The 27,792-nt window shown below is 45.5% G+C and overlaps 2 protein-coding genes across 2 annotated transcripts in view; both read right to left on the bottom strand.

Moving 5' to 3' along the window:
* The window catches only part of IQCE (IQ motif containing E), a 36,892-nt gene extending 10,348 nt beyond the window's left edge, over positions 1–26,544 (bottom strand). The window contains exons 1-15 of the mRNA XM_081889185.1: positions 26,314–26,544; positions 22,405–22,452; positions 21,255–21,297; positions 20,741–20,881; positions 20,153–20,287; positions 19,573–19,643; positions 18,228–18,341; positions 17,284–17,334; positions 15,316–15,386; positions 14,048–14,120; positions 13,435–13,484; positions 6,315–6,466; positions 3,420–3,475; positions 2,269–2,450; positions 174–276 (exon numbers count right to left, since the gene is read on the bottom strand). Coding sequence (XP_081745311.1) covers positions 174–276; positions 2,269–2,450; positions 3,420–3,475; positions 6,315–6,466; positions 13,435–13,484; positions 14,048–14,120; positions 15,316–15,386; positions 17,284–17,334; positions 18,228–18,341; positions 19,573–19,643; positions 20,153–20,287; positions 20,741–20,881; positions 21,255–21,297; positions 22,405–22,452; positions 26,314–26,355 — 1,332 coding nt within the window. The 5' untranslated portion in view covers positions 26,356–26,544. The remainder of the gene's footprint in view (positions 1–173; positions 277–2,268; positions 2,451–3,419; positions 3,476–6,314; positions 6,467–13,434; positions 13,485–14,047; positions 14,121–15,315; positions 15,387–17,283; positions 17,335–18,227; positions 18,342–19,572; positions 19,644–20,152; positions 20,288–20,740; positions 20,882–21,254; positions 21,298–22,404; positions 22,453–26,313) is intronic.
* Positions 1–27,792, bottom strand: part of CARD11 (caspase recruitment domain family member 11) — a 313,312-nt gene that overhangs the window by 62,840 nt on the left and 222,680 nt on the right. The gene's annotated exons all lie outside the window — the stretch shown is intronic.

The following is a 27,792-nucleotide window of genomic DNA, read 5'->3' as shown; positions in this document are numbered from 1 at the left end:
TTTCTTTCTTTCATACCCATAAACATAAAATCCAATACTTGGCTGGAGGAAGGGTTTAGGAGGGATGCAATCTCTGAAATCCATGCCAAGCAGCCTGCACAGAAGTTTCAACAGAAGTCAATTAATATTAGGTGACCTGCTGTACCAAACATATCGAACTGTGGTTTTTTTACCTGGTTGGGAGGTTCTGTGGCATCAATTCCAGCCAGCCTACAGTTTGCTTCTTGGTTTCCCTCCAGTTCTCCCACCTTCTCTGTCAGCTTCTGGATTTCTTCCCTGCAGAAGTACAAAACAAATCATTTGCACAGAGTTTCCAGTTCCACAGAACTCTGAAACCTGCAGGCGCCTCTACAGAGCACACAATGCAAGGAGTTGTTTGGGGTGTCTACTTTTGGAGGGGGCACCAAGGAAGTAGCATGTGCAACATCATGAATGGACCCTGAGGCACACCACTTGGATCCTGTGAATCCTGCAGGGGCACACCACCCACACCATGCAGGGCAGATTCTGGGAGTGGCAAGATTTATCAATCTGCCCCAGGGTGCCCAACAAAACTGCCATTTAGACAACAGGTTGAATTCATTCATTAAGATTTAAGAACCCGTCTCCTGCACTGCACTGAACAAAAAATTAAACACAAATCCAGGCCAAACAAACCTTCTCACTTTGAGAGTGGTTTGAATGGCTTTGGAGGAAAGCAGAAAGAAAGAGATGAATGTTAGTTTATGTTGTATTTTTTACTGTAATGCCACTAATTCTTACTTTCGTTGTAGAGTGCTCTACCACATATGTGGTAGATTCGAACCACCAACCGGTAGATTCGTGGGGATTCAAACCACCAACCTTCTGATCGGCAAGCCTTAGGCTCTGTGGTTTAGACTAGAGCACCACCCGCATCCCATAGTAGCACCCTAGAGACCGACTATGTATGTTCTGGGTATAAGCTTTTGTGTGCATGCACACTTCTTCAGATACCAGATTCCTCGTATGCATGCACATGAAAACTTATAGCCAGAACAAACTTAATTGGTCTCTAAGGTGCTACTGGAATATTTTTTTTTTAAAAAAAAAAATTTCGACTGTGTCAGACCAACATGGCTACCTACCTGAATCTAGAATCATGTGTGTAGAAATGTGACAAGTAAATGAACAAGGAAGATATTTGCAATGACAACACTGAATAACATTAACTACAGGAATAGGTGGCTGGGCAACTCAAGTCTTCTCCAACCTGGTGCCCTCCACATTTTTTAGACTACAGCTCTCCCTGCTCCAGCCAATGCAGCAGCAGATTGGGGAAGGTTGGAGTAACTAGCAGAAGGACCCCTGAAACAAAACCAGGCAGGGCAACTGCTCTGATCCTCAAAGCAGAGGGAGAGAACAAATCCTGCTACATTCAGTCCCATGTTCAAAGTGAGGGTGCACGGCCACCACCTAGCCACAAACCTCTAACTCGCCAGCAGAGTCTTGCAAGAAAGAAGATGGGGGTAACAGCTTAACAACCTCAGGGATTTGCCAAAAAATTGACAACAAAAGGACATGGTGCTAACAGGTCAACAGCCTTGACTGTGCCAAAATGGGAACATTTTGCCAGCTCTGCTGATGGCGCTTCTGGGCCAGAGTCACATTTGCTGTGAAGTCATGCTCTTGCGCAACTCCTGCTAAGTCTCTTTTGCAACTCCTAGTGGGTCCGACTCTGCAGGGTCACAGGCTCCACCAACTTGTCAAGGTTGTGGAGGAGGAACGACAATCATCCTGTAAGGAAGGCACGTCTGGCGCCACCTTTGTTTTACTTCTGGCACCAGATCAAGACGTGGTCGTTCTTGCAGGCGTTTATGATTCATTGATTGTGCAGATGAAAATGGTAATAAGAAACCACTTTGTCGTTGTGTGGTTTTTAGCGTTATCTGCTCTGCATAACAATGAAATTGTTGTTTATAACCTGCATTTGTGTACCCTGCTCCTGAGATCAATATGATATATAGGGCAGGCTACAAAGATTTTTAAATAAACAAACACACTTACAACTTCAGGTATTTGCTAGCAAATCTGGCTTTTGCACATATTTGCTGTACGGAAAGCAGCATTCTTAGGGTCTGGATTTTTGTAAAGCACTTTTTAATTTTAACTGGGGAAAATGGCCAAATTAAAAATGCAGAAAGATTCTTGCATAGAGCACCAAAAGATATTGACATACATATGACTGTACCACCCAAGAGTGCAACCAAAGGCAGCTGCGCTGTTTCTAGCGATACCTAGAGACTTAACTCTTTAGCAGCCAGTTGGTTCTGAAGGACGTCCTTTTGGCCTTTCAGCTTGTTCACTAGTCTGCGAAGACGCTCACGTTCTTCTGGAGGGTCACCTTCCTCAGTAGCTGACTGACCCAACTGGGTGAGCAACGATGAAGTGCTAGTTTCTGAAAGCCTGCCATTCTGCATCTCATCCATTTTCTGGAAATATGGAAAGGGAAAAGAGTGAGGCACATTATAGCACTCTACTGATCTAGGGGCACACAAAACCCTGCCCTGGTGTGCAGAAATCATCTGTGATCGTAGAACATTCAATCAGTGGCAACCACCAGCTCAACGCTCCAGAACAGCCATTCTCAACCTTAGGTCCCCAGGTATTGTTGGACTACAACTCCCACTGGCCACGCTTGGCTAGGAATGATGGGAGTTGTAGTCCAGCAACATCTGGGGACCCAAGGTTGAGAAAGGCTGCAAGCAGTTTCTGTGGCTAAGGGAGGGTTGGCCATTGAAGCTGCTTATAAGCTAGACTCTCCTCTCAAATCATCACCACCATAAGCACTTTCTACAAAGAACGTTTGTGATTTTGGAACTAATCCAAGTGCTTACTCTGCACCAGGGGGACCGGAAATGTCCAGGCCTTTCCACCCAGCCCTGGAGACTCTCCCCAAATCGTGCCCCATCTTCTTAGGCCCTATACTATGCCCTCCTTGGGTGCCCTCGTTTGCCTGGCTGGGGATGTGTGATGATGCCTCTTGGTTGCCTGGATGGAAAATGCTTCTCTCTTGCTTTTACGTGGCTTAAGTGTAGGAAAGAGATGCATCTCTTGCTGTGGCCACCTCTGCACCTGGCCAGGTTCACTGCTGGCATGCGGCTCCCAAGGAGGTTGTACAAAAGGGGATGTGTCCCTTGAGTTTCTCAGCCTTGTCCTATGTAGTCTAGTCAACGAAGATGCCCAGTAACCCCCCAAACAACTGCTCGGTAATGTTAATGCTCACATCCTAAAAATACGCCAATCAGCATCTCTCTCACACACACAAACACCTATATAAGAGAGTTCCTTGGGTCTAGTCTCTTTGCAATAGACCGAAGCAAATGGACCAAGGGGTTCAGCAACTGCAACTGTTTCTTTTCCAGCAGCGCTAAGATAGCGATTGGGCTCCCATCACTCACTTTCTCCAGCCTTGAAATCCGCCGAACCAGCCTCTGTCTGCTCCACTCAGTGTAATCTGGAGGAAAGTTAACAAGGTTTTCAAAGTGGAAGTCAGATTGCGAGAGACACAAATCCCCGAAAGGAGAGGCCCACAGAGCTGCAGGGCATCCGAGAGACGCTATTTATAAAAGCTGGAGCAGCAGATTAATCTTGAGATGTTTTGACATCCAATCAAGCTGCCTCTTGTTGGCTGAAGCTCAGGTGGGGCAAGGGAGCGACATGCCCCGGGTGCAAAAATGGACAAGATACCAGATAGTGTATTGGCAGCCGTCTCTGGCAGGAAATAGTTAAGCAGGTTTTTGTGACGGGAGAAGAAAAGCAAGGCATCAGCCTGCACTGAGGGTTGGGTAGGGGCCAAAGGAGCGTGTGGCTCTTCTGCTCGCTTCCTTTGACTAGTGATAGTGGTAGCCCATGAAACTGCTTTTGTCTGCTCCCTGGTTGCCCTGATCATTTCTGGCTCCACAAAAGCTTGTTTTCCTATATTCCTGTTTGGACTCCCATCCACCCTACGTAAGAACAGTCTGGTCAATTATGCTCCGATTTGCTCGGAGCTGTAAGCAGCCGTTAGGACAGAGCCAAGAACAGAAAGCCAGAAGTCGATGCTGAAGGACATGACTTCTTCAGTGTAAAGTAGGTAGGGATGTGTGATACAGGTCTATGAGATACTGCCTGGCAGAGAAAGAGTGGGCCCTGAGAAGTTTTTCTCCCTCGTAATGCCCCACGGAGAGCCTCAAGGTCCATAAATAGCAACACCCTAGTGGTCCCAGGCCCTAAGGAAGTTAGATTGGCTTCAACCAGAGCCAGGGCCTTTTCAGCACTGGCTCTGGTCTGGTGGAATGCTCTTTCTCATGAGACCAGGGCCCTGCAGGATCTGATTTATTTTCGCAGGGCCTGTAAGACAGAGTTGTTCCGCCTGGCCTTTGGCTTGGGGCCAATTTGATTCCCTCCCCCTCTTTCATTTTTCTTTTTCCTCCCTCTCTCCTCCTGTGATGAGGCTGCATTTCTATATTTAAATGTTTCAATATTTTAATGTTGTATTTTAATCTTGTTTTTAAGTTGTATTCATTCAACTTGTTTTTATTATCGCTTGTTAGCCGCCCTGAGCCCGGCCTTGGCTGGTGAGGGCGGGGTATAAATAAAAATTATTATTATTATTATTATTATTATTATTATTATTATTATTATTATTAATGCTGTAACCCGAGGCCATCCCATAAAATGGAATGCTGGAAGATCCAGGACTGGTGAAAGGAAAGTGCTTCTTCACACAGCGCATAGTTTAACCAAGGAATTTGCTCCCCCAGGAGGTAGTGATGGCCACCAACTTGGATGGCTTTAAAAGAGGATTAGACAAGTTCCTTGGTGATAAGGCTATCAATGGCTACTAGCCACAATGGCAAGGTTTTACCTCCACTGGCACAGGCAGGATGCCACTGAATGCCTGTTACTGTGATTGGCAGATGGGGAGTGTGTGGCTGCTGCCCCCAGGGCCTGCTTGGCCATTTCCAAGAGGAATCTGGTTGGCCGCGGGACTAGATGGTCCTTTGCCCTGTCCCAGCAGCCAAACACTTAAGGACATAGGTAAAGGGGCCCCCGGACAGTTAAGTCCAACCGCAAACAACTCTGCGGTTGTGGTGCTCATCTCGCATTACAGGCTGAGGGAGCTGGCATTTGTCCACTCCACAGACAGTTTTTCTGGGCCATGTGGCCAGCAGGACTAAGCTGCTTCTGGCACAATGGAACACTGACACCAGAACAGTGCACAGAAACGCCGTTTACCTTCCCGCTGGAGCGGTACCTGTTTATCTACTTGCACTGGTATGCTTTCAAACTTCTAGGTTGGCAGGAGCTGGGACAGAGCTCACTCTGTCGCAGGGATTCGAACCACCAACCTTTTGATTGGCAAGCCCAAGGCTCAGTGGTTTAGACCACAGCGCCACCCGTGTCCCTTAAGGACATAACCAGGAGTCAAATAACGAAAACGCACCAGAGCCAGGAAAACTGAAAGTGCCCAGGCAAAATCTGAGCCCAAACAGAGCCTTTTTTTGCTCCTTCTCCCTAAAAGTCTACTTGAAAGACCGTATTCCCTTGTACAAACCTGCCCAGGCTCTGAGACCTTCCCACCCACCACCCTCACAGGCATGTTTGGTGGGGATGCAGGATTTGGCCTTCCTGCTAGCTGCTCCCAGATTCTCGAACTCCTTCTCTAGAGAAGCTAGACTGGCTCCCTCCCTGCTGTCCTTCCGCCAGCAGGTGAAGATTTTTCTTGTTCCAAGAGGCTTTTTGGCAACTGACTGCTTTCAATGAAAGGGATGGTACTGTGCTGTTATTACTGTAATGATCTGTATGTTTTCAACAGCTCTTTTAATATATTTATGTAGTTTTAATTCTACAGTATCAATGTTTAATTGTTTTTGAATGATTTCGTTTCTCTATGTTGTTAGTGGTTCTTGTAAGCTGCCTTCAGTCCCGCAAGGGAAAAGGCAGGATAATAGTAGTAGTAATAGTAGTAGTAGTAGTAGTAATAATAATAATAATAATAATAATAATAATAATAATAATGGTAATATATGTCATAATAGCCAGTCTGGACAGACAACACTTGACCTAACCCTCCAGACTACAATCCTGCTGGCTCCTCACACAAGGCAGCCATGCCAAAGAGCTAAGGGGCTCCCAGTTTTAACCACAGCAGCTCATGACAGATTCTCCCTGGGGGTTGGAGGTTTCGCATGCCCAGATGCTTCCACTTGCAGGGACCTGGGCGGGGGCCACCACATGAGGACCACAGCACTGCAACCCACTCCTCTTTTACACAACAGAATCAAAACAGTTGGTATTCCCGAGAAACTTACTCTTTGCTCTGCCGGAGGCAGGGGAGCTGCTCATCGCGTGCTCTAGGTCTGCTTTCAGCTTCCGGTTCTCATCCTGCAGCTCTTTGATGCTCCTCGATAACTGCAGGATGGCAGCGTTGAGCACCTTCTGCTGTTTGCTCTCGGGAGGGGACCTGCGTGTGGAAATGGGGGGAAGGGAACAGCTGTAGCCAAGACTGAAAATGCAGGGGGGCTGCGGCATCTAACTAGACTTGGAATCAACAAGCTGTCTTGACTCTTGGATGGGATGTATTCACAAGCAACAGTGCAGCAGCACAGCGACCAATGGCAAACATGCCCCCCTGATTATTTTCAAACCAAGGAGACTTGAGCGCCAGTGCAGTGAAGCATACAAAATACTGGATTCAGTATACAGTGTACAGGATCGAATCCGCACCAAGCCATCCAATCTGCAGAGTGGCACTAGTCCAGTAATGCTCTATCAGGTCATTACAATATTTTTACTCATTTTATTTACTGATTTATTAAATTTATATCTCACTCCCCCCCCCCCAGGAACAGCCCCAAGTGCTATGCCTTGTGCTCCTTAGAGAAAAAGACTTATGCGTTTATTTTATTGTTGGGGAGTTGTCACTGATAGGACATTAACAACAACAACAACCAGCGACTCAGGCAGGAGCTCGTACTATCAGGAAGCTGTTTAGATTCCGGAAAATCAGTAGAACACAGGACAAGGCAGCATTCAGGGACATGCTTCTATCTTGCACCTTAAATCGTACATCACAAAGTCAGCCCTGTAAATGGCCTGGTGCCCCTATACCTGCTTTATGGCATGCAGAACTATCCAGGGATACAAAGGGAAAAATAAATCCTTGCTTTTGACCAACCTGGTGCCCTCAAGATGTTTTGGACTAGATGGCTGTGGCAGCTGGGGCTGCTGCAGCTTGTAATCCAACAACATCTGGAGGGCACCAGATTGGCGAAGGCTGCTCAGCTTATTTAATAATGGGGAACCAACGGGATGCATCACAACAGCTGAAGTTGGGAGATGGTTCATCCGAAACTTTTGTCCCTTGCAAGGAAAAGTGGCCTCTCAGTTAAGTAACTTTCTGCTTGCAGATACGAGCTGCTTGTCTCCTGCTGCTGTGTCTTATATTGAGAATAGACTTTATAACACTTTGTATGTGCAGAATATCGTTTAATGATAAAATTATACTGTTTCCAGATTGGGGCTTCCAGCTCGCGAGCACACCGTAAATTTCATTTTAAATATGTGTATCAGATTCGGATGGGGGGGAGGGGAAAGCCAGGATACTGAAGGCTGAGAAGGGAAAGTCCTTTCTCTGGAGGTTGCCCTTGATGAAATCGTCAGTAACTGCTCACCTCAAAAGTGATACACAACACAAGCCAAAGAAATGAAAAAGTGGAATGGCTTCAACCTAAAACTGAGCCCAAGCAACAGCTGTATCAACAAATGTGCTGCTGAGCTCAGATGAATCCTGCATCTCTTTCGGACAACTTCAAGTCAAAATCCTTTTGCGGACGCCACCTCATAGCTGGATAGACCTCTGCTTGTGATTTTAATTCTTGCAGCACCCAGAGCTCTCCTGCTCTCTCAAGGCCATTTCTCCCTTCCTGCTCCTCATGCTTGGAACAGCCTCCCAGAATACCTCCTTCTTCCTTCAAACTGTCCCTCAAAATGCCACTTTCCCCCCCCCAATTCCTTTGGAAATAAACAACAACTCTGGTTCTCACACTAGGAATAAATATATGTAACTGTAGCAATAAGAGATTTCAATGGGTTGGAGGGAATAATCATGTTAGCCTCTTTCAGCACGAACAACCAAAAGTCTTCCGGCACCTTAAAGACTAAAGCATCTATTATGCCATGAAAAGCTTCCATTCATTTCACGGGATGCCAGATGGAAGTCCACAAAAGCTTATGCTCCAAGACTCTGTTGAAAGAGTCCTTCCTCTCTTTACCCCAGCCTCCATTCCCCCCCCCCAAGTCAAATTGTAGGGGGTAAATTCATTGGGGCAGGAGCCTGTTCTCTTGTACTGTGCAAAGTGCAGCACACATTGCTGGTAACAAGGGGCAGTATAGAGCAGTGGTTAGAGTGCTGGACTAGGGCCTAGGAGCCCAGGGTTCAGCTATGAAGCAAACAGGGTGATCTTGGGCTAATCACAATCTCTCTCTGCCCAACATACCTCACAGGGTTGTTATGAGGATAACATGGGGAGGGGGAGAGCCTTGGGTTACATATGCTTCAGGTTACATAGGCTTCAGGTTACAGACTCTGCTAACCCAGAAATAGTACCTCGGGTTTAGAACTTTGCTTCAGGATGAGAACAGAAATTGTGCTCCGGCGGCGCGGCAGCAGCAGGAGGCCCCATTAGCTAAAGTGGTGCTTCAGGTTAAGAACAGTTTCAGGTTAAGAACGGACCTCCGGAACGAATTAAGTACTTAACACGAGGTACCACTGTATTACACAGTTCTTAATCCCCCCCTTAGGGACATGGGTGGCGCTGTGGGTTAAACCTAGGACTTGCCAATCAGAAGGTCAGCAGTTCGAATCCCCGTGACGGGGTGAGCTCCCGTTGCTCGGTCCCAGCTCCTGCCAATCTAGCAGTTCGAAAGCACGTCAAAGTGCAAGTAGATAAATAGGTACTGCTTCGGCAGGAAGGTAAACGGCATTTCCATGCACTGCTCTGGTTCGCCAGAAGCGGCTTATTCATGCTGGCCACATGGCCCGGAAGCTGTATGCCGGCTCCCTCGGCCAGTAAAGCGAGATGAGCGCCGCAACCCCAGAGTCAGTCACGGCTGGACCTAATGGTCAGGGGTCCCTTTATCTCTACCTTTAATCCCCCCTTGTTCCAACAAAGTGTGGGAGCAGAGGTGGGTGCAGTTGATGAATCTATTATTTACACCTGAGATAAAAACGCTGGTCCTAAAAGCCTCTCAAGCCTTTCAGAGGTCTTGTCTGGAATCCCCACCCTTGAATCTTTTCAATGGTCTTACTTTGATTTTAGTGCAGTTAGCGGCATTCAAGACACAGAATAACATAAATCTTACTAGACGTCTTCCCCAGGCTACCTTGAGCTCCACAATCCTCCAGTCTTCCTCCGATTGCACAGACCTCTCTCTCTCTCTCTTGCCTCTTCCTTCAGAACTTCCAACATTTTCTTCCTCCTCTGGATCTTTTCACCTGATGTCTATAGTATCTGGGCAACTTTTAGAGTTAAGAGTCTTTTTTTTCTAGGAATAGGAAGTCCTGCTAGCATTCACCTCCAATCGGGCTCCCCAAACACTCAAGTTACAGAAACACTCCTATTTACCAAGGGCTCAGGGTTTGAAAAAGGAACAACAACAAAATAGGTGCTTATTCTACTTTCAAAACTATCTCCATTTCTCTTTTTTTCTCTGTTTCTGCATGTGGGTGTTAAGTGCTCTTCTCAAGACTGGGTTGCTTTGTTCTGCATTACTGTTCTTCCTCATTGCGAGAAGCTACAGGGAACCAGGCAGAGGGCCTTCTCGGTGGTGGTGCCTGCCCTGTGGAACGCCCTCCCATCAGATGTCAAAGAGTTAAACAACTACCTGACATTTAGAAGACATCTGAAGTTCAGGGAAGTTTTTAATGCCTGACATTTTAATGTATTTTTATTCTTTGTTGGAAGCCACCCAGAGTGGCTGGAGAAATCCAGCCAGATGGGTGGGGGTACAAATAAAATAAAATATAATAATAATAATAATAATAATAATAATAATAATAATAATAATAATAATTCACAATACCCATTACAAATGAGGCTGTCTTATCAAGGGCCAGATTATCTGTCCATCCCAGGGCAACCTAAGGCCCGTAAGCCGAATGCGGTTCAATCACCTTCTAAATCCGGCCCGTGGACAGTACGGGAATCAGCATGTTTTCACATGAGTAGAATGTGTCCTTTTATTTAAATTGCATCTCTGGGTTATTTCTGGGGCATAGGAATTCGTTCATTTCCCCCCCCCCCCAAATATAGTCCAGCCTCCCACATGGTCTCCCACGGTTGAAAAAGGTTGCTGACCCCTGGTCCATCCAGTAAGAACACAACACAACACCTGGATCAGACGGAAAGCCGGTCTAGTCCTGCATCGTGTTCCCACAGGGGAACCAGATGAGCAGGATAGCATTTTTCTGCTCATATCCTTCAGCAACTGGAATTCAGAACTGGAGCTTCATTGCCTCCAGTACTGAAGACAACACAGCCTTGTGACTTGTAGCTATTTGTCTAATCCTCTTTCAAAGCTATTCAGGCTGACAGCCATCACTACATGGCAGCAAATTCCACTGCTTAACTATGCACCGTGGGCAATCATAAAATCAGAGAATGATATGGCACTGGAAGGTACCCTGAGGATCATCTTGTCCAACCCCCTGCAATGCAGGAATATGCAGCTGCCACATATGAGGATGGAACCTAGTAGTGTCTACTCGGATGGGCAGCAGCTTAGAAGGGATTCCTTCTCCAGCACCGGCTGCCTGAGCCCTTGTACGTGTAGAAGCTAGGGACTGGATCCAGGAGACATTTTGCATGCAAACTTGTAGTCTTATCACTGGTCGTGGTCCCTTCTGGGTTAACCTAAAGTTCTGCATGGTGAATGCAGACTAAAAATCACCGCTAGATACTTCAGTTTGATTGAAGTGACAGCCCAGAACCTCAAGCCATTGATTTGCCCCCTTCAGGGAAGCTGGGATTGAGGCAGGACTTGGAGTTTGTATGTATGTGTCAGTATACATACAACCTGGGAGTTTGTATGTATATGTCAGTATGTGTATTTGCAAGTGCTCAAGGTGAGATGAGAGGGAGGCACAGAGAAGTGATGCATGTATGTGTAGCCGGGAGATTATGAAAAGCTGGTAAGTGGATTTAGGTGGGGGGAACTGCAACCTGCTAGACTGAACCAAAGGTGTGGTAGAAATGTGGCATTGGTGGAAGAATCACATAACATGGATTTGGGAACCTTCATTCAGTGGAAAAAAGGATAAATGCTATTTCCACCACATTTATACAGAAGCGTTCCCTTAATCTACCCTCTTTTGCAATGTGCTTCAGATCTGGGTGCAGGATGTGCACCCCTGACCCCCTGATCGACTAACCTGGGATATTCCCAAACTTCTTGGTGCAGATTAAACTGGTACCCACTTCCTTAGAGGCTTGTTGCAAGCATGGCATGTTTTTAACGATATTTAACTACCCTAAGGGTAGAGGGAGGAATAACTGTACAGGACTTGAGACTCTGCCCCAAAGGCTGGAGGTGCTGCCCATGTCCTAGAGAAGGGGTAGTGAATCAGAGGCCCTCCATATGTTGTTGGACTACAATTCCCATCATCTCTTGCTATTGGCCATGCTGTCTGGGGCTGATGGGAGCTGAGAGCCACAGGTTCCCCATGCTGGTCCTAGAGCTTCAATTGTTTCCAAGACATGGGTAGATTAAAATTTGTTTCCAATCTTTCTCTTTTCGTAAGTATGGGAACATGTATTTATTTTTAACCAATGAAAAATGAGAACCTCAAGTTTCCACATCAATACTTATAATTAAGCCTGCAGAATACATAGAGAGCCCTGACTGTGGGATTATTTTTTGTTGGAAGGTATGTAATTTCCATGACACATTCACCTGAGGACGCCTAAATGACAAGATGACTACACAGAATCCTATCAATTTCTAAAGGCAGCCTTCTTTGGGGTCAGGACGAGGGATTATTTGCTGAAATTAAAGGCTATCTCAGAATTCTGCTTCACTGCTTCTGATTGTTTTCAAATGGTTCACAACTTGATGCTGCTATGAAATATATTTTCCTGTTCCATAGGAACATGTTCTTAAAATTTAACTTGATAATAATCCAGTGGAAAGGAAGTAGATAATTTCAAAATGGTTTAGCTACAGCCTGAAGTGCTTTCACTGGAGCTTGGAAAATAAGGTGCAGTAAAATCAATAGGGCTTATAGGATCAGGGAGGGTACTGACTTCAGTGTGACTTGAGCATCAATCTTAAAAGTAAATCCTACTTATTTCAGTGTACCCATTTCTACCTAAGCAGGTATCAAGGCTGCAGCCTTAATTACCTTAAATTTAATTGTCTCATGAGCTGGAATGCCAGCCAACCAACTAGGTTTTGGCCTTTAAGAGGCCATTGTCTTGACTTAAGAGTACAGTGGTGCCCCGCAAGACGAACGCCTCGCAAGACGAAAAACCCGCTAGACGAAAGGGTTTTCCGTTTTGGAGGCGCTTCGCAAAACGAATTTCCCTATGGGGTTGCTTCGCAAGACGAAAAAAATCTTGCATCCCGCCGTGGTTTTTTTCCGCATTTTTCGCCCTTTTCTTATCAGCTGTTCCGCTGATAAGCCGCTTAACAGCTGATCGCTGGAAGCCGCTTGACAGCTGTAGCGCTAATCCGCTAAGCTGTCAATGGGCTTGCTTCGCAAGACAAAAAAACCGCTAGACGAAGAGAATCGCGGAACGAATTCTTTTCGTCTAGCGAGGCACCACTGTACAGTTTTCATAATATGAGGATGTGAACCTAAAACTGCAACGCAAAGCTCAGAAACTGCAGTTCTCTGCCTAATTTCACAAGGCTCTTGAATTAATTTCAAAAGCCCTCTGCAAGTTCACACCTCTGACAAGAGTAACCTGTTCCTCCCCCCAGCAGCCCATTAAGTGGGAAGAAAGAGTGAGAGACAGCAAAGGGAATGTCAAAAAGAAAGAGAAGTGGCAGCCCCACCCACTATTGACTCTGGCCCCACCCACTTCCGGCTTCTGCTCCACCCCTTATTAGCATACAGCCCTTGGCGGATTACTTCAGAGATAAACTATTTGTCAGAAATATGGTTTCCCACCCCTGCTTTACCTGGTGACATACCTTAGTAGGAAATACCTTCAACAAACTTCCTTTTCTCTTTAGTTGGAAATAATGAAACATAGGTAGGACATGAAAGATCCATCGTTGGGGAAAGAAACCCAAAACAACGTCTAAGTGATGAGATGATTTTTTTTTAAAGCTCTTAACATCTTCTCACTTCACCGCTATTAGTGAAGTATAAAAATTAGCGAGCAAAAACTTATACACATGCAAACAGCCCCGAAGAAATAAACGTACTTTCGTTGCACCGTCTTCGATTTTGCCAGTAGGGTTTGGAGTCGCTGGATCTGTAAAAGGATGGCTTGCGTTAGCAGGGAGACAGAGCAAGGACCAAGGTGCGAAGGAAGCGGCTTCATAAGCATTTGCTACCAAGTTGCATCAGGTGGGCGAAAAGGAGCGAAGGAGAGCAGGAAGACAGGGTGGTGACACTCTGGTAACTAAGAAGTTGCACCGTGAAATCAACTAGGAAGCCTTGCAATTTTGCAGAGGGTTCCCAGAGCACAGCTCTGGCATCGTCTGTGGCCATCTAAGTTTGCATCGCCGTATCTGGGTGTGCATACCTCTCAGGTTGCACAATGCTTTTCTGGAACCCCTATACATCACAGCCCTAAGAAACTATTTGGGTTGCCCATGTAACGGAGAAGCATTTTCTCCATGGTGAAATTCTGTTGTAAGAAATGCATGAGATCCAGCAGCACGGACAATGGTCACATTTACCCATCATTCATTGGGAGGGAAACATGGAGGGCCCATTTGGGACACAGAATCCAAACCTATGTTGGTTCCAGCTTTTTATTGAAATTTTCTAATTATGTTCTCCCCCTTTAGCACGAGCAAAAGAAAAATGTACCTCCTCGTAATAGGTCTGCAGGGCAATTTTCATTTCTTCCACATTAGTGCTTTTCACATCTGTCTGGAGTTTGCTTTTTAGCGATAGAAAATACACATTAGAAAAATAAAAGATGCGGAAACCGGCAGAACAGAAGAGACATAAATTAACCATGAACATTTGTTAACGGTGAAGGCAGCAGGATTTCCTTTTTCGCCTCTTACTGTAAAACAAAATTATCACCAATAGTACTGATCATAACCAATGTTTCTGGTTGCTTTAAGAGGGCTTTTGGAAAATTTCTCTGGGGGGCACATGCTACCACCAACTGGCCTGTCATCTCCCTGGTCTAGTCTACTGACTTGCACTAGATTCTCGTAGACAATGTGTGAGGCCACCAGGCCACTCAGGCTGCCCTGAAGAAGCCAAAGCACATCACACTTGTAAGAGGATGTTCCCATTCTTCTCCAGCAACTGCATTTTCATATAATTCATGGCTGTCAGAAATGGAGCAATTATTCGTGGGACAATCTATATTTCAGCAGCATCAGAGAAAGTCCACTTGCTCCTGAACAGGATTGCTGTGGCCATAGCATCTGCCTCTGACACATAATGCTTTTGCCATCTCCCTCTGCCCAGCACAATACAATCTTCAACGCAAGCGCCACGTTTGGGAACCTTAGCATCGTAAGGACTGCCTCCTCCCCTATGAATGCTTAGAACTTCAACAGAGGCCCTGCTCTACAACCCACAAGTGGTTTTGCCATAGCAGGTGTGCAAACAAGGCCTTCCCACTGGTGGCGTGCGCTGTGAAACCCTTTGCCCTGGAATGCCTAATTGGTCCCGTCCCCCCCAGATGAGATGCTGTTTTTTCAAGATGCTTTGGGCCTGTATGGTAACTATCTGTTTCAGATGGGGCGGGGTTGGTGTCGCACGGACGTGGTGTCACAAAACCAGGAGGAGCCAAACATGGCGCCAGCACGGCTTCAATGGTTGGCGGCTCCTCCTCTCTACCTCCTCCAACTGCTATTGGGGGGAGAGGATGGCTTCCCCCCAAAATTATGGGGTGGGGCAAAAGAGCTCATTCTGTAGGAGATGGCACCCGGTCCTCTCATGGGCTTTGTTCCTGGTTTAGCTCAATTTTGCTCGCTGGTATTCTGTCATTTTATGACACCTATGTTTTCGATATGCTTTTGTGACTGATTTGCTGCTAGCAACCTTGAACTTCTGAAAGGATGGAAAAGCAGTGTAAAATACTACTAAATGAACAAACATGGAATTTGGCATACTTAATAGTGTTGTCTTTCTCCTTGCACTGCTGCTCCAGTTTAAGGACCTTCTGCTTCAATCCGTTGAGCATCTGTCAAAGAGAAAGCACACAGGGCCTCTCCTGAAGCACACGTTGCCTAAGACATTGTGCGTACACAGTTCACCATTTGCCTGTGCTGCCTACAAACCCATGAGAGGCAGGGCAGTCTCAGCAAAAGGCAGGTCAGTATGAACCTCCTGAGACAAAGGGATCAACTGGGAATACAACAAAATAAAGGAAAGGAAAACAGAGACCACATTTCCCTCTTTCTATCAAAGTTCCCCAGCGTCCTCTTCTCTAAGTGCTGTGTCTTGGTCTCATTATCTATTTTCCTGACCTTCAATACAACCTTTATGCTGTTGACCTTTAGCTCTGCTGTTCTTCACTCAACCTTTCCATTCCTCTCTTGCCTCAATCTCTGCTGCTTTCTTCACCACCTCTCATTGGACGGGTGCCCATTTCCCTCAAGCTTAGCTGTACTAAAATGGAGCTGTTTTCTTCTTGCTTATCAGCCCTTTTTAACCTCACACTGATAATCTGGTTCTCTCTTCTCCTCCTCCCCCTTTTTTTTAAAAGCCATTCTCTGCTGATGTCCAGGCTCTTGCCAGGTCTTGTCTTTTCAACCACTTAATACATCTGGCATTTTCTCTTTCCTTTTTACAGACATTGCCAACACTTTAATCCACCCTCTTATTATTTTCTCCTTTGATTATTGCAATTCTTCTCTTGTTAGTCTTCCTACGCCAACTCTTAGGCCACTTCACTCTACCATAACATGCTGCTGCTAGTTTGGTATTTTCTGTTTCAATCCTATTATTTTGTGCCATTCTCCCCGCTGGCTTCTCCCCCCCCCCCCCGCCCCACGTATTGTATAAGCCTCTTGCATTTACTTCTGAGCAGCTTAATGGTCCTGCCCCACCTTCTATAGGAGTATAGCATCTAGATCAAGGGAAGTAACAGTGCCACTGTATTCTGCTCTGGTCAGACCTCACCTGGAGTACTGTGTCCAGTTCTGGGCACCACAGTTCAAGAAGGACACTGACAAACTGGAAAATGTCCAGAGGAGGGCAACCAAAATGCTCAAGGGCCTGGAAATGATGAGGTTAAGGGGTGATATGATAGCCATGTTCAAATATATAAAAGGATGTCACATAGAGGAGGGAGAAAGGTTGTTTTCTGCTGCTCCAGAGAAGTGGACACGGAGCAATGGATCCAAACTACAAGAAAGAAGATTCCACCTAAACATGAGGAAGAACTTCCTGACAGTAAGAGCTGTTCGACAGTGGAATTTGCTGCCAAGGAGTGTGGTGGAGTCTCCTTCTTTGGAGGTCTTTAAGCAGAGGCTTGACAACCATATGTCAGGAGTGCTCTGATGGTGTTTCCTGATTGGCAGGGGGTTGGACTCGATGGCCCTTGTGGTCTCTTCCAACTCTATGATTCTATGATTCTTTCCCTAGATGCTTTTCCTTGGACCCTTTGCTCTGCTACTCTTCTAGTTTTGTCCCCCATTGCCTTCTCTATTCCCTGTCTGCTTCTCTCTGCATCTCCCCAGGACTCAAATTAGCCTTTCACCTGACACCCACCTCTCTTCCGCCTTTGAAGATCCATTCATCCTGGCATATTCTGGCCTCTCCTGCCTACTTACTTTTCCCCTTTAACGTTTCTTGTCTTTATTCTTTGGCTGCAAGCCTAGAGGAAGGTTCTGTGTTCATTTTTTGTAGCGTGCTTTGCAATTCAGGGCAATTTAATAAACTGAGTTCCGAATCCAGATGCAAGTACATCCACATTAAAAACAAAAGAAAACCTTCTGGCATTTCATGAGCACTTCCACCTTGTGTACTGTAATACACAGTTTAGCCACTTGGTCACTCTACAAACCCAGTATGTTCTGGTCCACCAACAATTCTTAAGCTAGAAAGGAAGACAGGGAAAAGAGAAGGCACAATACCGAGCTGGTATCATTTTTCTGCTCTGTCCGCATCCAGCCAAATTCAGACCACTGTAAAAACAAGAACATTAACATTATTCACTATTCACAAGGTGTTTCATGAACCCAAGTGCTTTGCACAAGATAAAAAGTGAAGATGGACCTTTTTCATAGCAGTTCATGTCCTTTTATTGTGATCCTCACCCAAAAAAATTTATCCCCAACTTGCAGATTTGAGGGGAGTGGGGTGGCTCAGGCTAAAAGTGGAAATTGGCTTGCCTAAGATCATCTAGTGAGGTCACGGCAGAGGAAAAATTTGAACCAGGCACCTTCCTGGGTCAAAATTCAGCCACCATGCTTCTAGCTCTCACTGACAAACTTTCACTATGTTCCTCAAGCTGCCATCCTCCAGACTATCTGGCTATAAATAGACCAAGGTATGGTCTGAGGGCACATGATGCAGCTCTCTCTGTGAAGCAAAGCAGGTCTGGTCACTGCCTGGATGAGACACTAGGTGTCTGCTGCCTTGAGTCCGATGGTGAAAGGAAGGTAGGATGGAAATAAATTTTTAAAGGACAAAAATGTACCCAGAGTTGTGCAACTGGAATCTTTAATTTTGTATTATTATTTTTTACAGGGCACCCATTATATCTTTTTGGGGTGTAAAGTTGTTTATTATTATTATTATTATTATTATTATTATTATTATTATTATTATTATTATTTCATTATATAATGTATCTAAAACAGTAAGCACCCATTACAACAGTAAAGCAGGCGTTTCTCTCTATCCTACAACTGTACAAAAACAAACAAACAAATACTACAGACAGACAATACTGTGCCTTTCTTGCCCCAGTTAGGAAGTATTTTCCTTGTCCTGTTTAGAAAACCAAGAGCGAAGTGAATAGATTCAAACATTCTCCCTTAACTGCATTTTTTTTACCCAGGAGCGCACAACTCACCCTGGAGGGATCCAGCAGCTGTTCAATCTGTTTGTCCTTCCGGTTATTTTCCTCTTCGAGTCGCCGAAGCTTGGTTTTCATCCGATCTGCTTCACTTTTCTGGGCTTGTATTGTCTGTAACAAAGAGGGTTTGTGTGCACTACTTGTGCTGACTTAAGAGGAGCACAGCCGGATCAGGCCCATGGCCCATCTAGTGTAAGGTTACCAGATTTTTTTCAATGAATCCAGGGACACTTTTCAACTTCAGTAGGAATGACAGGACTTTGTCAGGGGACTGATTTGTAAATCCAGGGACTGTCCCCAGTAAACGGGGACACCTGGTAACCTTAATCTAGTCCAGCATCCTGTTCTCACAGCAATCTCCCCGCCTGCAGTTTCCAGCCGCTGGCATTCACAGCCACACTGCCTCTGGCAGTGGAGCCAGAACATCCATTCCGACACATTTCTCCTTGTAGCTCCATGGTAAATAAACATCGGTGACATTCTTCCTTTTGCATTTGCTTGTTGTTGCTTTTTTACAAATGCAGAACAGAACTGCCAGCCCCCAGATCTCAAAAATCAGAACAGAACAAACTAACAGAGAGAGTAGATGAAGCAATAACCCCCCCCCCCCACAATTCTTCACCCAGGCTCCCTGCCCTGCACAGCATCCTTCCCCCATTCCCACAGCTCCATCTCGCTTCCTCCACTGTGCCAGAAGGCCTTCCATGCAACCAGGGAATGGGAAACTGGAGATGATGTGCTAAATGACAAGGCAGTGGAATTCAGAATATTAGGTCAAGGAATACGGAAGTAGAAGGCAAACAGGAAGGGAAGGTAGTGCAGCCGAAACAGGGATCCTGGGTGGGAAACCCAGCCAGATGGGCAGGGTATTAATAATAATAATAATAATAATAATAATAATAATAATAATAATAATAATAATAATAGGAGCCCAATTACTATCCCCTCCTGGAAATCCTGCCAGCAGCTGTTCAGTTCCTGAGCAGATACTCCCTAGAGATTTGAAGATTTCTTTGCATCCATTAAGACCAAACTCCCCACCCCCCATTACAACTGAGAGTCTTCAGAAACTGCATTTTGCATGGTGCAGAGTCGGAGGCATCAAGTCAAGACATGCTTGTTTCTTCAGGCCTATGAAAATGGCTGAAGTAAGACCTAGGGTGCTGCTGGATTTCCTTTTGACTTTGCTTAAAAACAAAACAACCTACTTCATGTATATTGTCGATTTTCTGATCACTGTACTAGTGCATGCATTTTATAAAATATTGCGTACCACCCTGGACACCTTTGGGTTGAAAGATGCAATCGGAAAAAAAAAATATGTAGAGTTTGTGATTCATACCTTCTTTAATTCAATTATCTCATCATACATATCTTCTTTTTCTTTGTAGTCTGGAGTTCCAGGGATGTAGCCTGGAAAAGATCATCCCCAAATAAATAAATGGGAGCCGAAAGGAATGGTAGAAATATTCCAAGACTGCAATGACTTCCTGTCCATTATAAAAACCCCAGAAAACAACAGAGACAGTTGATTTTTACAATTTTTGTAAGTTTAAAAAGATGCACCTGTTGCAAACTCACTGGAGCATTTACTTTTAATTAAAATTGTATACCACTTATATTTGCTATTGCACCTGGACTTACTGTCATTGCAAGTTTACTAAGAATGTTTTAGTTGAGATTCCTGCATTGTAGGGGGTTGGACTAGATGACCCTTGGGGTCCCTTCCAATCCTTTGATTCTAAGAATTTATCTATGTCACAAGTTTATTGACAGGCACCGCAGGACCAAAACAGATTTTCCTTGCTTCAGAAGTCCTTGAAAGCACACAAAGGTTTCCTCAAGGTTAAGCTACCCTGAAATGCAACCTGTTCGCCATTACGGATCATTTTTAAGCTGCTATTCCCTTTTTGTGAACTCACCGCTGCCGGCAGAGCGAGCGTGTTTTGGCTTCTTCATGCCCAAAGCTTCCTTCAGATACTCTGGTGTGCTGCCAGGGAGAGCAGTCAGCACAGGACCCACGTCAGGGTCTGACTTCGTCTGGTTCATCCAAGCACCTAGTGAAAGGGCAAGGGGAGAACGCAGCAGAGTTGACGGCGCACATATCTGAATTGCTGTAGAAAGACAAAAGCAGCGCAGCCCAGGAGGTGTGAAGGTTGTGAAGTGGCTGCCATGTTAGCAGTGCTGAAAGACTGGCAAATCACAGTAACAGGACAAAGAAATGTGTAATCTACATGCGGCAAGAACAGAGCTGGCAGAGGTGATGCGTCATCGTATGCCGAAGCAACTGACCGTTCAATGGTAACAGAAGAACCCCTAGGTCACTTGGGAGGAGCCCATTGGCAGCTCCTCCCAGAAAGTGGGACAGGGCTGGCAGGAGCTCCTCCCACCTCGGATACTCTTTTTTTTACCTTCACGGCATGGGAAAGAGATATATTGCCCTTGTTCCCACATCTCAAAGATTATGCAGTAAGAAGCTTGTAGAAGGAACTGATTTTGCATGTGGATACCTTGCCTGAATGATCCGTGCCACAGCTGCCTTGATGCTTTAACCAAGGGGATTTCAAAGTGCTTACTGTCTGTGCCCTTCAAGGTTCTCAGAAATCCAGCCTTTTTAGAATGGAAACATGTGCTAGAGGTGTATGGAGACTCTGAAGCAAGAAAAAAAACCCTGTCAGTGCTATGGATTAAAACTGCAGCAACAAGAAGCTTCTAACATTTAATCTGAGTAAAGCTGCAAAGGATGTATAAACTAATTGCCTTAGAAAAATATGTAAACCACAAGATAATAAAAGGCTAAATTTCTTAGCCAGGTAAGAAAGCAGCCAGTAATATTTACGGTATCTTAAAGGTTATCTTCCTATCTTAAAGCTTTTTTGGAGAGACCATTCAATTCCCTATCCCAGCACTCTCAGACTCTCCTCCCCATTGCACTAAAGCATATTTCATGCTAGAAAGTGACAATCAGATGTCACATTGTCATTAGGTGGTTTCAGGGAAAGGGAAAGGTCTAGTCATGCTTACTTGGTGATTTTGGAGGCTTGCGAGATGTTTTCTTCTTCAGTTTCTGGAAAAAATATTTATTTGGCACTGAAATTCACCAATTTCATTGGTTTGGAATAACATGATGGCTACAAACAGTATATTTATTTTCTGAGCAGGGAACAACAGTGTCACTTCCATTATACATATGTAGAAAGTGGGGTTCTAATTAGCCAGCCAGGTTTACTAAAGTTCCAAAACTTTATCAACAAATCGCTAACCTGAAAGCTGAAATTTTCATCAAAATAAGTCAATAAAATAGGAATAGGGAACTTGCGGCCCTTCAGATGATGCTGGACTCAGGAGCTGTTGTTGTCCAACAACAGCTGAAGCACACATGCTCCCTCCCTGTGTAATAAACAAGACAATATCTTACAGGGCTGTAAAAGTAAAAAATCTAATTTTGTCCCTTGTCCAGGTTTCTCAATTAAACTTCCATATTACAGTAGCATTACACACATACACACACACACACACACACACACACACACACACCAGGGACAAAGTAAAGCCCACTTATTTTTGTAAAAAAGGCTTACTAACAGCTTCTTATATATTAGCAAGTACTACTAGAACAATGAATGCTGCAGATTTGGGATTAGTGGAGTGGTCCAGAGAAATACCCAGATGAGTCCAGAATTGTTGCCTGGAAACAAACAGTCACAATAGATGAAGCAAATTCACACCTACATGCCTGATATTAAGTTTGCTGCTGGGGGAAAAAACTACCACATTATATAACAGGAGAAAATTCCTCCCAAGGTGTTTTAAAAACTCAAGATCACCTGCATCAATATCACCATGTTTTAAAAACTCAAGATCACCTGCATCACAATATCACAAATCAGTCCAAATGGAATATTATGAATACTGTTATGAAACTAACCATAGTTGGTTTAAATCCAGGATCCCTTTATATGGCCATGAGGCTAAGCTGGGATTCCTTAAAAATGAAATGAAACTCTGTCAAAAGTTTTGCTTTAGGTCACGGGGAGGAAGGCGAGTGCCAGCCTGACAATCTGGCTTGCTCTGGGCTCATCCACAGAGCACTTGAGCCTGGTTTACCATTGTAGCGCAGTCACTGAAAGGGTATGTAAAGTGTACAGAAAGAGAACATTCTTGTAAAACTCACCGTTTCTGTGTCAGATTCAAACGTCATTGCAGAAATACTGTCCTCTGCCTGCAAAATAAAAATGAATACGTATAGGACTTTTTCTGCATGCGAACCTGCGGCTTTCTAGATACTGTTGGACTCCAACCCCCACCAGGCCCAGCCAGCATCTCCATGCTCAGGGATTATGGGAGCTGTAGTCCAGCAATGTCTGATGGGCCCTGGGTTCCCTATCCCTGAACTTCTTCATATTGTCCTGGCATCATTCAGAGGCACCAGATTTCAACTCAAATCTGCTTGCATGAATTACCAAGAGAGCTGTGGAAATACATGACACAAGGTATTAGTAAGGAGGGTGAGTTTGGATTTAGTCTCATTTCCCAATATTTTTAAAATCTCCTTTTAAAATAGTGGAGTTGTCCCCCACCCATTTTTTGCAAATAGGTCACTCTCTAAGGAAGTACCTTGCAGTTCATTTCTGCTGTTGCTTTCACCAATACTTATAAGCCCCACCAATCTGGTCCTTAGGTTAGATCTAGATTTCGCTTTGTGTGAAAGGCAGAATTGCGGGGGGGGGGGGGGTCCTAGGCTGGTATTTACAGCCTGGATAGCGGCATGAAGAGATAAACTGGCTTCCTGGTAGCTCACTGCAGGCAGACTCGGGCCACACAGCGCATCACAGAGTTTTTAATTTCCTGAAGTCCCATTCTTCAAGGCATACTGGCAGATTATTTTTTTTGCTATCCTTCAGGCATCTGATCTCAGGCTATATCTCCCTCCTATCCAATTTGCCCTGCAATGTTAGTGAGTGATCAGACTGCGAAAGAGGCAAGGACCGCAGAGCTTGAAGGCAGATGGATAACCACCTCCAGGAGAGTGGAGCATAGGCAGAAATTTCTAAGAGCTGGTCTCTCCCATTACCTGGGAGGAATTAAATGAAAGAGATATAAATCTCAAGAGACAGTGATGGAACAACTTTCAGAAGAAGATTTCAATTGTGCTAATGCTAAGAACAGAAAACACAGCAATCTGCACGTCACAGATAGCTTAGACAGAAGAACTAAGGGTGTGTTTGACTGGTTTAAGCAGCAGATTAATCAACTGAAACTTTAGGCGATGCCTCTATTTTATAGTGGTCAGGAAATTTTAATCCACGGAGTTATAAATTATGCCTATGGGGACATTTTACTTCTAATAAACATTACAATAACAATAAAGACTGATTTTGTTCTTTTTGATGTGAGCCACATTTGTCTGAAAAGGAGAAGAAAAAATGCAGTAAATAAATTGTGAGGCTTCACTTTAATTCCAAATCTGGACATAAATGATAAATAAACCACCTAAGACTGCACTCCTATGCATGCTTATCTGGAACTAAGCCCCACTGAACACATTGGGAATTACCGTACTTCTGAGTGAACATGCATAGGACTGAGCTTTCCCTCTAATCTGCTCATAGGACATTTGAGGGTAAGGCTTGCACACAATGTTATAAAGATAACATCTGAGATGGTATGACAATGTTATGGGATATTCCTAAAATAAGCTCATTCTAATTCTTGCACAGGGCTCTGGTAAAAGGCACTGCAATTTAAAGCTAGTCCTCTTATCACATGATAGAAATGCAAGGACCAAATTCACAGCTGTGTAGAGTAGTGGTTAGAGCAGCCATAGGCAAACTCGGCCCTCCAGATGTTTTGAGACTACAACTCCCATCATCCCTAGCTAACAGGACCAGTGGTCAGGGAGGATGGGAGTTGTAGTCCCAACATCTGGAGGGCCGAGTTTGCCTATGCCTGGTTAGAGTGTCAGGCTAGGCCCTTGGAGACCAGGGTTCAAATCCCCACTTGGTCATGAAGCTCACTGGGTGACCTCTGGACCAGTCACTACTTCTCAGTCTAACTTAACTCACAGGGTCATTGTGGGGATTAAATGAGGAAGGGCAGAACCATGCACACCACCTTGAGCTCCTTGGAGAAAAACGTGGGATATAAGGGCAATAAATAGAAATAAACTCAATGAGAACTGTGGAAAAGACTAAATTCAAGACATCAGGAGGATAGAAGGGGCAGAGGATTGGTGCCTTTGTGTGATCCTGGGATCACTGGCACGCACAAGAAGGTATGTCATAGAAGATAGGTCTGTCAATAGCTATAGACCATAGCAGCGGAAAAAACCTGCTTTATGTACCAGATACTGAGGACAAACAACAGAATACAGGCATGACTTTCCAATCCAGCTTGTGACTGGTTGCCGTTGGAAGCAATTCTGAACACAAAAGTTCCATCTAGTTGTAGAGAAGCTTGTCCAAATTTGCATAAGCCTTTAAGCCACCACCACACCTTGTAGTAATAAGTCGCACAAATCAATATTGCATCACCTATTGTACTGGGTGACCGCAATGGTTATTAAAAGGGAAGCAGAAAGATTTGTCTTTGCCCATGTCCTCCATAAACACATTGACCCCCCCCACTCCATATTTTTTCTCAGCTAAAAAGCTCCAGTTTCATGCAGGTCAATGTTTACTTGTAAGTTCTTGTGAAGCTTCTCCCACAAAATCCTGGGGGCTGTAGTCTGTTAAGGGTGCAGAGGTTTTGGGATATGCCTGTTTTCCTTTCTACAGTTACAATATCCAGAGTTCCCTGTGAAGGAGAGAGACTGTTAAACCACTCTGGGAACGGTAGTTCTAGGAGGGGAGCTCCTGCTCACTCTTTGCATCCCTAACAAACTACAGCTCCCAGAATTCTCAGTGAGAAAGCCACAACTGTTTAAAGCAGCATCGCGGGCTTTACATGTCCAGTGTGAATGTGGCCTTAGCCTTTATGAACGGTGCATATCAGTTTTGAAGGCTGGATTCATTTATTTCTTAGGTTTGCCAGCGTAGGTGGGTGGGAGACAGAGATGAGGAGGAGGAGGAAGCAGCAGCAGCAGGCTACGGTTGCCACCTGTCCTGTATAATACAGGATTGTCCCGTTTATTTCAATGTAAAATGCTATGTCCTGTACTGATACAGTTTTGCCCTGTATTTCAGGTCTTCTCTCTCTCTCTGCCATATTAGGGACCTTCTCCAAATGCACGTGTTGGAAAGGGGGCGTGAAGGGCTGCGTGTTATTTAAGCTCTGGGTCGCAAAGCACAGGCGGATTTACAAATCCATGTGTTTGTGTGTGATAAATTGCAGAGGAGCCACCCTGTGAGGCTGCAACAGATTGCAACAGGTTGCTTTTAAGTCACTTTGTGACCCCCCTCCAAAAAAAATCATCCACCCACCACCCTGTCCTGTCTTTTGCCAGAGCAAAGGGGGCAGCTCAGGGCCGGATTTAGGTTTGATGAGGCCCTCAGCTACTGAAGGTAATGGGTCTCTTTCTACGTCCAGCTGTCCTTTGTCAACAACAAATGGTCACTGCTTTTTGTGTTGAATAGATGCTATATGGTAATTTAGGTATCTAAAGCCATTTGCACATAACAAAATATGTACTGTATTTTATCCAAGTAATTGTTGAAGTGAAATGCAATTTTGGAAATGTACATCCAGTTGTTTTTTCCTTTAATTTTTTTGGGGGGGGCCCATGAGAGTGGGGCCCTAAGCTATAGCTTGTTTCGCTTATACGTAAATCCGGCACTGGGGCAGGTGAGGGATCCCATGCAGGGATGGGGCAACCCTTGACCCACCTGCTACTCCAGAGGAAGCCCCTCTGAGTTCAATGGAGGGGCGGAAAGTGGGGGCATCGCGGGGGGGGGTGGGAGATGTTGCCTCCCCCCTCGCCATAAGGCTTGGCTGGGCCGCAGCTGCCCCCTTCCTCGACCCCCGGCCTCCAGCCCCACCAGGCCTCCCCTCCCCTCAGCCGGGAGAGGCGCAGGAGAGGCTCCCTTTCCCCCCAGGCCGGCCTGCCTGCCTGCCGGGAGAGCTTTCCCGCTTCCTCGCCCCTCACCAGCTCCCGCTCCGCGGCGGCCTCGTCGGGGCTCTGAGACATAGCGGGGAAGCGCCGGCCGGGCCAGCGAAACCACCATTTCACCCCAGGCGGCAGCGGCCCTTTCTCCGACTCCGGCGGCCTTTCCTCGCCACTTCCGGGTTTCGGGCTCCATGGCAACCTGCCGCGGCAACCAGGACCCGGATGGGGGGGCGGGGCGAGCCCGGGCCGAGAGGCTCCGCCGCCGGAGTTGACAATCAAAGGCGCGGGCCGAACGAGAGCTTGCCCGAAGTGACGCGCTTGCTGTTGGGTGAGAGGCGCGCATGCGCAGAAGCGAGCGCAGACTGGCTCGGGGAGAGGATCCCCCGCTGCTGCTGCTGCTCTTGGCTTGGGCGTGCAGGGCAATGGGGAGACAGGAAGAGAGAATGTGCATAGGATCTGGCCGCGCGGCTGCCCGCTGTCCCGATCCTAAGTGTTTAAATCCCCCCCCCCCGCTTATCCTATCCTTTTATTTGTATGTGTGCCGCCTTTCGGCCAAAAAGGCGGCTCACAAAAATAAATAAATCATCATTTTATTTGTAGTTGAAACTATGCTCAAGGCGGCTTACAACATGACAAGATTTACAGAATTACAAAGGTAACAGAAGCCATAAGCAATCAATCAAACACATCAAAAAGGACACAATCAAATGGAAACAATTTCCAGGTCAATCGTAAGATCTAAAACTAAAGATGCAACAGTAATATCAACCCCACCTCCCCCAAACAATACTCCAGCCCAAGAATCTGTTCAACAGCCTCAGCTTTGGTAGCTGGAGTCATGTGCATGTAATCAGGGCCGGATTTAGGTCTGATGAGGCCCTCAGCTACTGAAGGTAATGGGGCCCTTTACATGTCCAGCTGTCCATTGTCAACAACAAATTGTCACTGCTTTTTGTGTTGAATATATGCTATATGGTTATCTAAGGACCTAATAGGTATCTAAAACCATTCACACATAACAAATAGCCGACACAACACAAAACACTGTTGCTGTATGTAGATTTTATTTTATTTGTTTTTTATCTTATATTTTGGAAATGTACACCCAGGTTTTTTCCCTTTAATTTTTTGGGGGGCCGCCAAGAGAGTGGGGCCCTAAGCTATAGCTTGTTTAGCTTATACGTCAGTGATGGCCAAACTTGGCTCTCCAGCTGTTTTGGGGACTACAATTCCCATCATCCCTGACCACTGGTCCTGTTAGCTAGGGATGATGGGAGTTGTAGTCCCAAAATAGCCGGCAAGCCAAGTTTGGCCATCTTGTCTTCCACAACTTGGTTCCCTCCAGACGTTTTGGACTACGACTCCCATCAGCCCCAGCAAGCTACCACAGGCATTATGGGCATAGTCGCAGGGGCTGATGGGAGACGTAGTCCAAAACATCTGGAGGTGGGAGAAATTCTCTCTTTATAAACCTCTCTGACCCGACTCCGGCAGATCCCTCTGGTGCAACCCATGCCC

The sequence above is a fragment of the Podarcis melisellensis genome, assembly GCF_964234715.1.
Source record: "Podarcis melisellensis genome assembly, chromosome: 14".
Lineage (NCBI taxonomy): Eukaryota > Metazoa > Chordata > Lepidosauria > Squamata > Lacertidae > Podarcis > Podarcis melisellensis.
This window is presented reverse-complemented; position numbering and strand designations above follow the sequence as displayed.